The 15,656-nt window shown below is 44.0% G+C and overlaps 1 protein-coding gene across 1 annotated transcript in view; it reads left to right on the forward strand.

Annotated features, from left to right (window-relative positions):
• Nucleotides 1–7,949: 7,949 nt before the first annotated feature.
• Nucleotides 7,950–15,656, forward strand: part of LOC144144965 (trans-aconitate 2-methyltransferase-like) — a 23,325-nt gene continuing 15,618 nt past the window's right edge. The window contains exons 1-2 of the mRNA XM_077676465.1: nucleotides 7,950–8,211; nucleotides 13,494–13,860. Of these exons, the coding sequence (XP_077532591.1) occupies nucleotides 7,961–8,211; nucleotides 13,494–13,860 (618 nt within the window). The 5' untranslated portion in view covers nucleotides 7,950–7,960. The remainder of the gene's footprint in view (nucleotides 8,212–13,493; nucleotides 13,861–15,656) is intronic.

Consider the following 15,656-nt stretch of genomic DNA (forward strand, 5'->3'; position numbering starts at 1 on the left):
AAAAGGAGCGTGAAAAAATTATTTTTTGGATTGTTTCATTTTTTTGGTTTCACCAGTTTCTGTAATGCCAATTGTCCCTATTTCCGCTATTACGAGAAGTACTGGTATATGTCTAGACATATGTCCATTTATGTGGAAATTCATGGCGTTACACTGTCTTTCGCCATGTCTTTATCCGTCTGTCGACCATTTTTTACGGTATTTGCTTGTTTATTCTTCGGTTTTGGCGGAAGATCTATAAGGTGAATATTTTTAATTTTGCCAGGTCATTTTAATAAATTTTTATCTTATCCTTTTTCTTTTTCTTTTTTTTGGAAACTCTCTTCGACCCATTGTCTCCATTCACGCCATCAAAATGACTGCGGGTCGTTTTTCGATAAATCTGGATTTTTGTTTAAATACAGGGCGCTACACGGTTTTTGCCATTTTCGGCATTTTGCTATTCGTATTTCAAATGTTCTTTTGCGGACATTTTCTGTCTATTCATTGGTTTTCGGGGGAGATCTATACGAGGCATAGCTTGATTTTTCAGATGATTTTCGGAAAAATTTCATTTGCTTCTTTGTTTTTATTTTGGGTTCTTCGAAATTATGGTCGACCAGTTGCTGTTTTAACGATTACAGTTTTTTTTTTTCGCCAAATCTGCAGTTTGCGGAAATTGTGGGCGTTACACGGTTTTTGCTATTGTCGCCATTGTAATCTGTATTTTCAACGTTTTTCTTTCGGGACAATTTTGTTTATTCTTGGCTTTTGGAGGGATATATAAAACAAGAATATTTCTTTTGTCAGAACTTTTTTGTGAAAAATTTATTTTTTCAATAATTTTCTTTTTTATTGGTTTTCAACATTTTTTTCGACCAATTATCTTCATTTATGCTACTATAACGATTAGAGGTGTTACTTCCGCCAAGTATGCATTTCTGTGTAAATGCAGAGAGGTATACTGTCCTGGTTGGTGGGAGGAGAAAGGGGGTATGCTGCAAAAAAATGCTGCGAAAACAAGAGGTAAACTGGGGGCATTTCTACCACATCATGGAGTTTACCAGATACAAAGAAATAGTTACAGCGAGTTAGTGAGCAACTAAGTGAGTGCGTGAGTGAGTGCTTTGAGGTGAATAAAAGAAAAACGTTGGACTGGGGACATTTTGAAGCCATCTGGGAATTCAGCCGCGAGTAAAGGAAGAGTTAGACCCGTTTTTTGTGATTATTCTTCTATCGTTTATGTGCAATGTATTTGCAGCAGTCGAAAATTCTATGACGTCCCAAGGTCCCTCTGAAAAAATTACGACGGGCAAATGAAATGTGTCGTCATGATAGGGTCATCTTAGCGGTCCATGTTCATGTTGTTTTTGTTTGGAAAGTTTTGTAACACATTAGTGACAGGCGTTTTCTGCTGAGCGTCCGCGGAATTGTTGGCTTTGTCGCAAACTCTATGGGCTCGCGCAGATCAATAATGCACAACACTGAAGTCATATACGGCTTTTTCTGTGCCAAATTATACTCACAAAGAAGACACACAGGTGCTGTTAAAACGAGCATGCCAGTTACTCAGTTAAGACTGTGGCCCGCTAAAGCATGGTATTCGTCTAACATGGAGAAAAAGAGAGATAGAGAGACAAGCTGTCCTGCCTTGAGTCTGAGCGTACATGCCGTGCTCCAATGCCTTCACCGTTGCCGCTTCGTACTGCTCTCTCCGTGCTCATTTGTTTAGCCAAAGGCTGCCTCAACGACATTGGGGCTCAATCAAGTAATTATCTCCTGGTCCTACCACAGACTAATTTCCAGAATATAGTAAATATTATTTATTGTGAGTACTACACAATAATTGTGAACTCATCACCACCTCAGCAACCTCATACGAACATACCGTACTTTTTATTTCACAGACTCAACCAACAGAACCACCTACAAACTTAAGAAAGTTGTCTTTCAAGCTGTAATAGAAGGAATGCCGAAACATAGCGCTCTTTCCCTGTGGGAAGTTTTTCTGGGGGCCTTTTTATATTAGTTCATTCAGTGCAATGTAGGTCATCAAGTTCTGCGCGCAATCCGCGCTTGACAGGCTTGCGAACAGCGTGCTTCACAAGCCTGCTTTCATTGAGCGGCCGGTCGGGAAAACGTCGCCTGTGTGGTCGTAGACTCCACATAAGCGACAGCTTGACACAGATCAGACATCGCAAACGCCATGACAAGAAGACAACGGGCAGCGCTATTTTTTATTTTCTGCTTTGGTCACATCTATGGGGGGTACCTCTAGAGATTCGCAAACGCACAGTCCTAAAGATATAAGCACAATTGCCTACACCTGGTCGCCATCCGACGATATCGCGCAATCTTCTAGGACAACTGTTTGAGGCAACGTGTAAGTTTTTTTCGGTCACCTCCTATTTTGAACGTACTACCCGCTACTCAGTACATTTACTTATTTACTGAGTCTTCTTTTTCTAGGTGCTATACAGCGTATTCCAGATGTTTATGCTAAGCCGGTTGTGTACACAAAATGAGTTAAAGTAATGCAGAACTATGTAGCTTACTGACTTGCTATTTGTTTTATGGAGGAAGCCTGGATTGCTCAGTTCTGCGACAAACAGTGGCTGCTGCTGTGGTCTGGTAGCGAAAATGACGCGCGCTGCAATGAGTACATAAAAACTCCTTTCAGTTGATAACTCTCTTGCGAACTCTTTTCCCCGTAGGACTTCGGCGGTGGAGCAAGAATTACCCTAGTGCGTTCCGCATCACGCTTGACGACACTGCACCTCAGAAGAACAGGTGTACCCCGGCCGTACATAATTTTGACAGTGAGAAGGCGCTGCTCTTTAGTGTCAAGAGTTTTGCTGTCGATGCAATTCGCATCAATAATAGAAGACACCAAAAAGAAAAAGAGGCAAATACGACGGGTCAGCAGAGTAAAATATGCTTTGAGTAAAATATGCTTTGAGATGAGGTTGAGGGCAATGGATCAACGAAGGTGGGCAGCTAAGGTTTTTAGGTACCTATAATTAAAAAGCGTGGACACGCAGTGGTTAAGAAAGACTAGAAGGCTAACGATGAAATACGGAAAGAACAGTGGGGAGTCCAAAACAGCCAAGGTAACCAAAAAAGAGGCAAGGCAAATTAAAACAAATAAATGGAGGGAAAAAATGGAAGCTAAAACGTCGTTAGAGATGTACAGGGCTGAGAAGATGAACATCAGAAAGGAAAATTTCTACAATAATTCCCAGGGCAGTGCTTTGCTTTTTGAGGCTAGAGCAGGTTGCCTGCGAACTAAGAGTTTTGTGGGGAAGTATTCACAAAATGATGGGGTATGTGTGGTCTGCGGGAAAGAAACAGAAACTATGCGGCACATAGTGTTAGAATGTGAGGGTATCCATCCGAATCTGCATGAAGAGAATATTGGGCTTTCAGAAGCCCTAGGATTCAAGGGTATCAGAGAGGAAGCTAACTTCAAGTCTGTCGAGGGGACGAAAAGAAGATTAGAATGCTGGTGGACGAAAAGCAGAGAGGGGAATATTGCCTAGGACAGTTACCACCTGTAACAGGGAAAAGAAAGTATTTCGGGCCTAATAAGCTTATAAGCAGCGCTAGTAATAAACCAAGAGTGTAAAACATTAGTCCTTTTTGGTAAGATGACATGTCATCACCCCGATTCAAAGGGGAAACCAATAGGAATCATCAATCATCATCAGCAAACACATTTATAGTGAACGCCAGGAGGCTTTCGTTTGCAAAGCACACAAGCTTATTTAGGTGCCTTGAGGTATTTTTTACGGCACCCAAGCCCTAAATGATGTTTTTGGAACTACCCAAACTCACACATTTATGCCTATTATAGTGTTTGACCGCCGATGCGCTGTGTTTGTCCTTTAATATTGTGCGGGTTGGTAGCAAGCTGTCCTCTAATATATAACTGCTTACAGAGTCCGTCAGTATGGTTACACTGTATTCCTGTGACCAGTAACAGCCCCTTTACCAAAACTGAATTTGAAAGTTGAAAGTTTCATGTTCGAAATTGGATTACCTCAGTTGAAGCGAAAAGATAAAAAGATTTACAATTCTTGCTTGTTTCTGTGAGTGTGGCTGTAAGTACTAAACTTACGAAAAAAGCCTACCTGCGGGAAAAGGCCTAAACGTCCTGAACTTCTCCAATGCTGGCCTTGGGAGTCAGAAACTTTGTGAACAAAAGATATATGTAATGTGTACGCGCCATGAGGTGTTTGTGCTGTGATATAAAATGTTCGCCATCCTCCCTGATACTTCGTCAAACTAAGCACGCGTCTCCACGGTTATTCTTCTTTTTTAAAATCCACTCCATTCCAGTGCCCAATTCAGCTGCCCAGCAACTAGGTAATTCAAACGACCTGATTGCCTGCCTATTGTTTTATAGAAAAGAAGGAAATTGCGGGAAAAAGAAGGAAAGATAAAAAAAAGACCGAAAATCTCGGTAAAAACAAAGCATTTCTCCGCTCTCAGAATGCTTGGGGCAGTATAGAATTCGGAGCATTGGACGATAACTGTAAAAAGAAAATTTCGCAGTTTGAGTGCCGAGGTTTTGTACAGTTGGCATATGGGCCGGCGCGATTGTGACGCAGGAAAAGCTTGTGCGCATAGTTGCGCTGGCACAAATTGATTAGAAAGGCCGACTAACGCTGTCAAACGTCTGGACAAAAGTGGGAGTGACAGGGCGGGCCACGAACTAGGATCGCCAGTATACCCTCAGAAGTTTAATGCGGCTGTCATGCTTTCACGATGCGGACAGCTTTTCCTCGGTGGAATCGTTTATCTGCACGTCCGGTTTTTCTAGTGCTTTACATAGCACACAGAAAAACTACAGAATAAAAATCGCAATGTCCTTGCGCAGTTACTTTGTAAATTTTTTTACTACGGCAGGAAACGAATTGCTGCGTATCTGCATGAACAGCCTCTCCCCATTTAACACTCACATTCTCGACCTGCTCCTTTGGTCCCCTGATTTTAATGCAATGAACGTTTGCTAAATTCCTGTCGGTTTTCTCTTTTTGTGCAGAGCTTTTTTTCTGGGGTACTACAACCACTTCAGACGCCATGTTTTTATTGTTTCCTTTTCTCGCATCTCTCTCCGACAGCGTTTTCAAGGTGTTTTTTGTGTGTGTAATGCAGACCGGTCATCTAAAAAGACGCCTGTGTTTTCGGGAATGTACCCATATCTTGCCAGAAATATCTCTAAGATTCGGTTTTCGCTTAACAACAGTGACTGCATAGGCCATGACCGCATTTTTAGTATTTAGTACCGTTTTGCCTTTCATCATCCCGTTAAAAGTTCTGTCATGTGTTCTTTTTTCGTGAGGTGGGGTATAGCGCTACAGGCAGACAAAAATTCCTCGTTGGCGTAGCCAGAGAAAGAATATTGTGTTTCACAAAACCGTTTATATTGCGTTATTACTGCGTGCAAGTTATTTTTTGACATGAACGCAATTAACTAATCGTTACATCACTTAGACTGAAGCTACTCGGTACTCTAAACTGCCTCTTACGTGGTAATGCACGAGGAACCTGTGTATTTTTTCGTATGCAAAGCGTCGCCAAAGAAAGTCAACAACTCCATCCCCTCTGCTTAATCTGCGAGTAAACAGGCAGGGCGTACACTCATCACACTATTGGCTTTAGGAGAGAGAATGCCACTGGCTAAGAATACCCTTTGCACGTTGGTCTTCTTTACGCAAAAATTGAGCGCAACAGCACTTGTTGAGCCTTTATTTTGGCAGTGGGCTCCGTTGGAGTACTTCTGCACGTCGAGCAGGGATTTAACGCCGTTTGTCAGGAAGTGATTTTATGTAGCCCGCCATTGTTATGACCAGAGAACAGATTTTGATGCATTAAAAAAGCACGTTTTAGGCCTTAAAATAGGCCGGCAAAACACATTTCTAGGCCTGCGACGTCATAAATAAAGGCGGAATAAACGCTACATTATTGTAAATATTCTCAGAGACGTTCGCGAACTCTATCTACGATAGCTAAACCAAAAAGTTATTAGTTATGACGGGACAAATACGGCAACAGTTGAATATAGCCGTTCAACTGTCCCGTAAAACTGCTGCAATGATGAAGATCCATTTGCCGAATTCAAGACGCTTACTGCTCATATTCGGGTTGAATGGCCTTTGACGCTTGCCCGAGCGTCGCATATAGTAAAACAGGCATAAAAAAGAATATTTGACAGCTGGAAATACTGATATTTGACAGAAAATTTGACAGAAAGAATATTTGACAGATGTATATAGCGCTACTTTATGTCTGCTTGGCGCAAATTGTTAACGGCACAACAAAAAATTGGCGCTGCATACACTAGTGGTGCTGGGCTGGAGAAACCGCATGTCCTGAGGCCCCTCTTCTTTAGTCGAGACCTAAATGTTCCTCCTCAAATATATTTCTGAACTTTCCGCTGAAATTTCTCCATCACTGTTAGGCCAGAACGCTTTGTCCGCAGGCCTTCACACCTCCTCCAAAGTGGACCTCGTTAGCATGCGCTAGAACCCTAGTCGAAGTCCAAGCCCAAGGTTCGCGCTACAAAAACGTTGGTTACGTAAAGCGAGGAACCAAGGTTTGATTCCCACTATGGAAAGGGTGTTTTTCTTTTCCAATTGGCTGCAAATGCTATTTTTCTCCGCCACTGATAACCCCGTACACGTCGGGACTTTTGGGTGGCCCAGTGGTTAGGTTGCCGGTTTCACTGCGTTAAGCTACTGGTTTCGATTCTTTGGACCTCCCTAAGCCTATTTTTTTCTTAGGCTACGATAATTTGGTGCGAAGGACTAAAACGACTCGGCGTAAAATGATCGCTAGAGGCGACGGTTTATCAAGAAATTAACATGATCTTGCATGAGAACTGTTTGCTGCAACTCTAGAAATTTCACTATGTACATTGATATCATCGAAATTATTCAGACAGGACGTACCATGGCGAAGTACCCTACCACACCTTGAAAGAGCATTTTCAAGAGGTTTTTTGCAGCCACACCTTTTCTGGGAAAAACGTGTCTTAGAGACCTCTGGCAGTGTGCCTTGCAAAGCGTGAGGAAATACAGCTGCTCAATGATGTTTAACCGTCGCGTTTTCAATACGGGAAAGACCTACTATCAATGGTGTGTCGATGCTCAACCGCTCGATTTAAAATTGAGTTTTATTTTAGTATGCTTGTAGAAACGAGGATGAGACTGCACGTGCCTGAAGAGATGTGCAGAGCATGCGCTACGTAGCATAAGAATTACTGTGAAAATTGTGAAAACAGTAGAAGCTACCACCATCTGCAGATTATTGAACTCAAAATTGTGCCGCTTTTCTCTGCGTACGATTCCACTGCTGATAGCGGTTGTATTACGGGAGTGGCTTGGGCTAGGGGACCAGGTTGACCCTGACAGTATTCCGAACAGTCAATGCAAGCTGCTCGGCCACATGACTAACGATCTAGCTCTGCACTCAAAAGCGAAAGTTGACGTTATATAATGCTCATATTGGCGCTGATTTTGAAAACAGTCATTTATAGGCATATAAAAACCCCATAAAAGCCTTTCTCAACCTCTATAATGCTCATATATCAAGGTGGCGCGATAAGAGCGGACGGAACAAAATAGACTTTTGCCTAAAATCCGGCCTCTTGTTAGGACCAGAACCACCGCAAACTAGTCATGATCACGCAATACGAACTACACTCTGCGTTTCCCCCGTATGAACAACGGGTGTTAATATATAACCGTGAACAAGCTTCGCAGCTTCAGGAAGCAGAGTTCCAAAGCCATTCCGCGCATTTCTACCCATAGTAAGATAGGTGTAAGGGATCCATATACTGAGTGCTTTGGTGTGCTTATAAATGGGAGGTCAATGAGAAATGAAATGCCACTGATAGTATTTTTTTCACTCCAATGTATTGATTTGCACAAAATAAGTGTATCGACGCACCATAATTCCAGTACACCTTCAAGACAGGATGACCTTCCCCTCAAACACCGCAAACGCTGACGTCGACAGCAAGAACGTTGTCACAAAACACTCGGCGAGATTCGGCACCGCGGAAGCCGTCAGGATATACGATGCAGCGGCAAAGCCGATTGAGGCTTGCGTGAACGCTTTATTAGACACATTCCAAATGGCATTTGACACGGAAAAGGAATCTGCCGCACAGCCTGGCGGGGAACAGCGGCGAAACACCGTCCTTGACATCGGTTGTGGACCTGGGAGGTAAGATGCAGTAATCACAACAATTTTGGGGCCGTTTCTTTTCTCGCCTCCTGTAGCGTCACTGGACTGATAGCTGCAGCACACTGCAGCCTTCAGATGTCTTTGCCGATCGGTATTTAAAGTACTACAAAATAATATGTGAAAGATAGTGGAAGCATGTTCAGAGAAGTGGAATAAGATTAAAGTAGCCATGAAGACAAAACACAAGTTTCTGTTATTCGCAAGATTTCGTGGTTTTATAGTGCCCCCAGCACTTGTCCGAATGCATACGAGGCTCTATTCGCTGATAAACTAATTAATTTAAGGTAAAATTTTGATTTTCCCTTTAAACTGTACATTTTCGTCATCTGCAATGACATCACAGGGCCTTGTTTACCGTTAGTGAACCTAGATGGCGCCACCACACCACGGCACACCGTTTCCTGCCTTTAGTTGTTTTGTGAACGTATTTTGTACCTGGTTTGTTTTGTTCATAGAGGCAATCGTTTCTTAAAACATGGGGCTCGCTAGACAAATAAAGTCACGTAAGACATCGTCGCTTGCGTCAATCGGCCAGTGTCGTCTGAAAGAACCCCAAAGCCCCGCAGTCCTGTGCAGCTAAACCAAGCATAGTGGACGCAGTACCAACAGCAGCATCATACGCATGGGTACTTCCACGTTTACGTGCGCTTTTGTAAGTTCCATTTTGTCCCACCATTCTTAGGGCTTTAAAAAGAATGTGTCCTAAATTTAAGCGCAAATAGCTCGTTCGGCAGGATTATGAGCTCTGCCTAATTTGCGTTTGCTTTTGCCGCCCTCCGCCAATCGCACAGCTGTCTGGTGAGACATCTTAGGTATTGTTGCGGGAAATGAGATAGTGGGATGCATGGTCATTCCCTTTTGTCCTAATTATTTAGTTTATTTGAGCGAAGTTTGCGGTAAAAGTGGTGTCAGTATATGTCTAACGAGGCCATCTTTTGAATGAACCAAACTTGTGTTTTCTCTTCATGGCTCCTTCAAATGATGGTAGGTGGGAAGAAACACCGCACTTTAAGCTTAGTTAATTTTGGTTTAGAGGCCAAATAGGGTGATTATGATACCTAATTTTATTTAATGTGGATGTCCTTACTTGGTGTTGAATTTACAAAATAAATGTTTGTACTCCTTCTCTACAAAAGGCGAACCGTTAAACACACCAGCCTTCTTTGCGTCCTCTTCCCGCTCTCGTATCTGCTGCTTGTGCTGCTGCTGTAATCGTGCTCACACACGCCGCTGTGTACGAGCACATACGCACGCCTCCAAGTATTTCGGTTGCCCTAGCGCAGCATTTTTCCTTGCCTCCCTACCACAGAAACGCGGGTGATGAGCCGCGTCCGGGCGCCCTACCACTTGGTTCCTTAATACAACAACCGTTTAACCCACACACCCTTTCATATGGTTTGCCAATATTGACGCGGAGCCTTTCACAGTTTGTGCGTTGTTGTGTGCTTGTAGCTTGAGTCTGAACGGCATGCCGCCCCTGTATATTCGAATAAGGAACGCGTAGACTCGCGTCCGGAAAATGTTTCTCTACGCACTCCCCACTGTTCACCATTCTGTAAAATCAACAACTACTAGAAGCACAACCCCACCTTCATAACTGTCACACGCACATTCTTTTCAGCTCAGTTATGGGGTGACGCCTGAGCAAATATTATGAGTCGTGCTGTTTCAACAACACTGTGCCCTTCAAAATACGAATATTAGTGAATATTTAAACGTCGTTACAATATCGGGGGGAAAACTAAGACAGCGCATAGTCTTCCCCACGCATTGCGGCATGCATGCAGAACGCCGTTTATGATTGATAGAGCAGCTTTCGCTATTGGAGCAACGGGCCTTATAGGGAATATGACGAAAAAATACAAGTAGGGTTCATTCAAAAGGCTGCTTTGACCCTATGGCAATGGTATCAATTTTATTGCAAACTTCACACAAATAATAAGGTGTTGAGGAAAACATGTGAACCATTGGCATCTCTCCAGTCACTTCAAGTCACTTTTCTATGACGTCACAGAATATTGTTTGGGTGACTGGCGGCTGCGACGTAAACCCCTGCTGACCCATGCCTCCAGTTCCGTTTGATCGCATCACTTGAATGTAACGCGTGCAGTTAACACACTTACAATTGCTTCTAGCGCTGTGCGATATGATGGCTATGAACATCACGGTAGCGGAAATTGGAGTATTTTATACGTCTTCCGCTTTTTCGGTCAAAACGGTCTTTCGTGGCTGTGATCCAGCTGAGTGCACTAGTGCAAATACTTCTTTCAAATGAAAGTTTTCGAAGCTTGACTAGTGATGCAACACTGGAGAAAAGGCAGAGCGGGCGGCCCGGTGCCTTTCGTCGGAGACCGGGCTGTTGCACCTCACATGGGTTTCTGAACTTGCGGCTTAAAGTGCTTCAAAACAGACCGGCCCCGATGTTGTTTTGTACACAGCCTTTCACATATTTTCCAAAGTAACCGCGTTAGAATGCGCTAGAACTGACGTCAACCGGCTTCGAAAACTGTGAGTTTGAAGCGCGAGCTTTTCTGCGCTTTCCACTTGAGGCGCGAAAGCACGTGGACTGGCGAGGAGAACAGCACGCGAGAAATGGCGCCACAAGCTCTGGGCAGGGCGTTCTCAATGGTCGAGTTGACCGATGCCGGGCACTCCTCACAAAGCGCACGTTCACGTTTCCATGGCATTTTTATGTTTTGTGATTTCCTCACGTGGCACAAGCGCACGCGCAAGCCTGGACGACGTAGGTGCTTCTCACGAGGCGCAGGCTCACGTGCGCTCGGTATTCTTTCTGTGTATCTTTTTGCAAACGACAACGGACCAAGCTCAAGCTTATAGAGCTGTGCTGTTAATAAAGTATTTTGTCTTCATGGCCCCTCTCACCTTAAGCGTTTTGTACATAGGGAATTATGAGAAGGCCAAATATCTATTTTTGCTGGCACGACGCCATAATAATAACAAGAATATGGGCCTGCAACGCATCACAATAAAGTAGGGAATTACATTTAAAAAATTGGCAGTGCTTTTATATTTGTACGGCCAGCAGAAACGCCAATTCATGGCCCGCATGAATTCCGTACATACGGAATATAGGCCGTTTACAGCGAGCAGCTAATCCCTGCTTAGTCAGACGGCGCCAGCGCCGCAGCCGCGACTACTGGCGTTTTACAGTTTCGGTTTCGGCATAGACTGCCATTCTCCGCTAGCAGTACGTCGTTTGCGGAATGTGTTAAGCACGCAACAAAGTCATAATTTCACATTGTCGATGCAGTCGACTCTCATTTTGGTCGTCGGAAATGAATCAACAATCGAGGAAGCGCTAAAGAGTATGAAGACATGGGAAATTTCCGCACATGGCAAACATAGCATTTCGCAATGAACCGCTTTCCGCAGTGAGCGCAAAATAGAGACCCGTCGGTCTGGTCCGCCATTCTCCAACAGAATGTTCTTCAAATAACACGGACAATGGTGACTTTTTCCGACCGTAAGGAATCCTTCTTGCAAGCGTAGTCTACACCAGTCTGCCTCGGCGAACTTTTTCTAAAGCATGTATGCTGTTGTGTTTATGCGCTGCGTGCGTCAGTCGCGGCGAAACGAGTCACACCTACATGTAGACCGTATTGTTGACTCCAAGATTCTTTTCTAGTTGTCACTACCGCACATCAGCTTTGCCACGACGTAGAATATCTGGTCCCGCGGTACGTAAAGTGCACCAAACGCCTTTAATCACACCGCTGGCGTCCCTGAAACTTCGTCGTTCGGCGCTGCAGCTAGCCCATCCTTGCTTCTCATGAGAAGCGCCGAAACCTGGCTAAAGTTAGGTTTGCATGTGTTTCGTTGTACGGCAGTCCCGTGGTGTGCGCATTGGCGCAACAAGAGCAAAGCCGTAGCGGCCGTTGCCTTTCACCGGAGGCTGCATCTTCGATGTTATTTCCAACTCTGTTAATAATCTGTGTGCGAACGAATCCGTACATGCTCCTGAGAAAAATGTGTGGCAACCAGCAGAACAAATACGTTTCAATTATTTCAGGAGACGCCAACCTTTTGAGGTGGAGGCCAAGTTTTATGAAGCCGACACCGCCACGGGCCAGACGGCAAATAGAGGCTCGGGGGAGGGGCTGTTTTTCGACCGGTGTAAATAAAGGAAGTGGAGACATTATCTGGCCAAGTGTGAAGATGGGAAGCAATGTCTACTGGAAGCGATCTTCCTTTTTTCGGTTTAACCCTATTTGTGGTTAGAGTTGCCATGGCAGCCTTCAGTAGTGCCAATGGTAGGGGGGTTCGGATGTCGTACCAAGGGCCGCATAATCAGGAATAGGAACAGCAAGTTGCCATTCCTGATATACATGGTTGCTGTGAACGGAGAAATAAATCATCAAACAGTTATGAAATGCGCGAACAGTAGTTTGGCGATGCGAGCCAGTCATAACAGAGTATAAGGAAACATTAGGGGCGATATTTTGGGATTAAATAATCTTTGAAGGTATCCACTGAATATCTACGCGCCCGATTTGTCCTCATTCGCAGTGACACTCCAAAATAACCCGCACAATGCGCCCATTGTCCATTAAGCCGCTCCGGTGCTCGCCGACACGCCTCATCCCATTGAAGGCCACGGCGAGAAAAACGCCCCAAAAAGGCCAGCATTGCCGATTCACGTCACATCGTCCAACATAACTGCTCCAAGGCTGATTTCTGTAAAACCTGTATACAAAAAACATACGTATTTTGCCCTTTAATTAAGACTGAAGCATAAAAACTGCGTCAAACGCTTCTATACTGACAAGTGAGTGGAGTTTTGGGTTTTGGAAAGTTTGCCTGCATTAGTTAAACATGGGTGGGTAGTAGAACATATAAATTCTGTATCCCCATAATTATGTAAGTACCGAGCGTTGGCGTAAAGCTTGCACCTTTTGCGCAAGGAATAGTGAGTACCACCTTGAGAATAGAAAGCACAAGTACACATACGGAAAACATCATATAAAAGAAAAAAATATATCACATTTTCTATGGAACTTTAATAATGATAAGCAAAATACGCTAAGAGGTTCTAAAGTGGAAATGTAGCAAAATGTTCTAAGTGCCAGGGGAACAGCCATTACTGAGAAATGACATATCATTTACAACAATGCAATATAACAACCCTGAAATTCGTGATACTGAAATATTGTAACACTAAAAAATGTCTAAACTTCCAGATTTGTTAAAGTGCTGCGGGTATAAATCTTGTTTCAATGCGCACTTTTTTTTAAATTCGGCAGCTACACACTGAACCACCTCCTTCCCCGCCTACCGCCATGGTGCGAAAAACTTGTGGGTGTTGACAACTCAGAGCAAATGCTTGAGTTTGCTCGGGAGAATAATGCGGACCCCCGGATCGAGTACCACACACTGGACTTGATGAAGGACGAAGATGTTGTGCGGGTCTTGCTCGACCAAGGGCCCTTCCAGAGGGTCTACTCCTTTTTCACGCTTCACTGGATGGCTGATCAGGTGCAGGCCCTAAAGAACATCGAGACCCTGATGGCTCCCGGAGGAGAATGCTTGCTGATCTTCTCCGATACGCTGGTCCTGTTTCATATCTTCGCCGCAATGATGAGGTCGGATCGATGGGCGAAATACTCCGAGGTAAGCTTTCTTGCATCCTGTACCGGGCTCTTGTTTTCTGGTGCAACCAAGTTATGTTTGGACATTTATAAATACCTTTTATTCACAAGAATTTGATCGCACTGAATCGCACAGGAAACGAACACTTTATTCGCCAATACAACCCAGTCATTATCATCACAACACGTGGGGAAATTGTCACAATGGGAATAGTATAAATGACCAGTTAGCTCACGTCAGTGGTATGCGCTCTACTGGAGCTTGTGACGTTGTACTCGTAATCAATTTCTTGCCGAAAACAATTTCTACAATTTCTTTCTTTCAGAAATAATTAAATATCAGATTCATATAAACCATTTTCGAAAACCCTGTTTGCGCAGTGCTGAACACCCTGTTTGCGCAGTGGTACCTCTAAAGTGGCGGCGATGGCTTGCGTCTCGTCGTAACCTCTGATCGCTGATTATCTTCCTTAATTTCGCAGATGAAGCTTACCAGGTATTTTGTCGTTTGTGTACCACCCCAAACGGGCACAGCTATCTGCTGAGAAGTCTTCACAAGATACGTTTTGTTGATTTATCTTGATAGGGTTTGCTTTTCCGCTGCCATCGTTAAATAAAACATAGGGCACGCATGGAACCACGGGGTATCAGTGTATTCGTTTCAGTGTGCACGACGACAAAGGCAATGTCTTCAATTTGTCCGAAACCAGCGATACTCAGTCTAAATTTCTGAACACTCCCTTGCATGTAACTACCGACCCAAAAGATTTGAAGCTTGTTAGCCTTGTAGTTGCATTTCCGGATCAACACGAGGTCGTGTTTTGTGACCTACCAAAAGTGCTTGCGGGACAATATTCCTTGTCTTGCAGCTAATGCGCTCGAAAGTAACAGCAAATCACAGTTACGCAAAATTAGTTAAACGTCGGCAACAAAAACAGAAATGGCTGTCAAACTCAAATTTGTTGTTGTGACAGCCGAGCAACCGGAAATGATCGGCATAATTTTACGTCACGCTAAGGTACGGGAAAGTGTGATTTGTATATAAAGACAAGAGAATAAAAAGACGATAGCACAAAGTGCAACTAAAGTAACACAACCTCTTTTCACTAGCATTTTAACTGCAAACAAAAAAGCATGATCAGGAAGCGATAAAACATTGAATCTGGAACGCAAAGAGGTGAGCTTGATTTATTAACCGCGAGCCGGCAGATAGCTTAGTTCTTCTGATGAGAGGGACACGCGGACGCAATCGGGTTCTAATGCATGAGTTCCCACTGCTTCTATTATTTCACGGTTACTGTGATCTCGGTACCAGCCGATTACAGGAATGCCCGAAGTTGAACACAAGTAAATTCGTCTATTTAGGCAGATTTTTATATGCCCGACTAGAAAACCGTGAATGGTGCTGTAGGGCCACTACTATGTTGCTGTCACTGTCAATTATTAACATAACATAACTCCAGGGCATAGTTAGCCTAGATACCAGGGTCTTTTAGTGAAATATCGGCCATAACAAGCAACCTGCGAAGAAAAAGTTGTGCGTACTTGCGCCCGTGTTTGCCCCCCCCCCCCCCACCCCCCCCCGCCTGCACCACGCCAAATCAATGGTTGTCAAAGAATCAGTATAGATGTTATCAAAATTACCCCTAATGGTTACAACCACAGCGAATATCCCACACGTTCCAATCGTAGAGCCGTATCCTTTGGACAACGTGCCCACTGCTGCTGAGCCATTACATTACCGTTTTGCGTGCGAAGGTAAGCGCACCGGCCAATGAATTAGACTGTAACACTTGATCCCCATGGCGGTCTATGTTT

The sequence above is a fragment of the Haemaphysalis longicornis genome, unplaced genomic scaffold (assembly GCF_048455015.1).
Source record: "Haemaphysalis longicornis isolate Haplotype H1 unplaced genomic scaffold, Haemaphysalis longicornis Haplotype H1 scaffold_7, whole genome shotgun sequence".
NCBI classification, from domain to species: Eukaryota; Metazoa; Arthropoda; class Arachnida; order Ixodida; family Ixodidae; genus Haemaphysalis; species Haemaphysalis longicornis.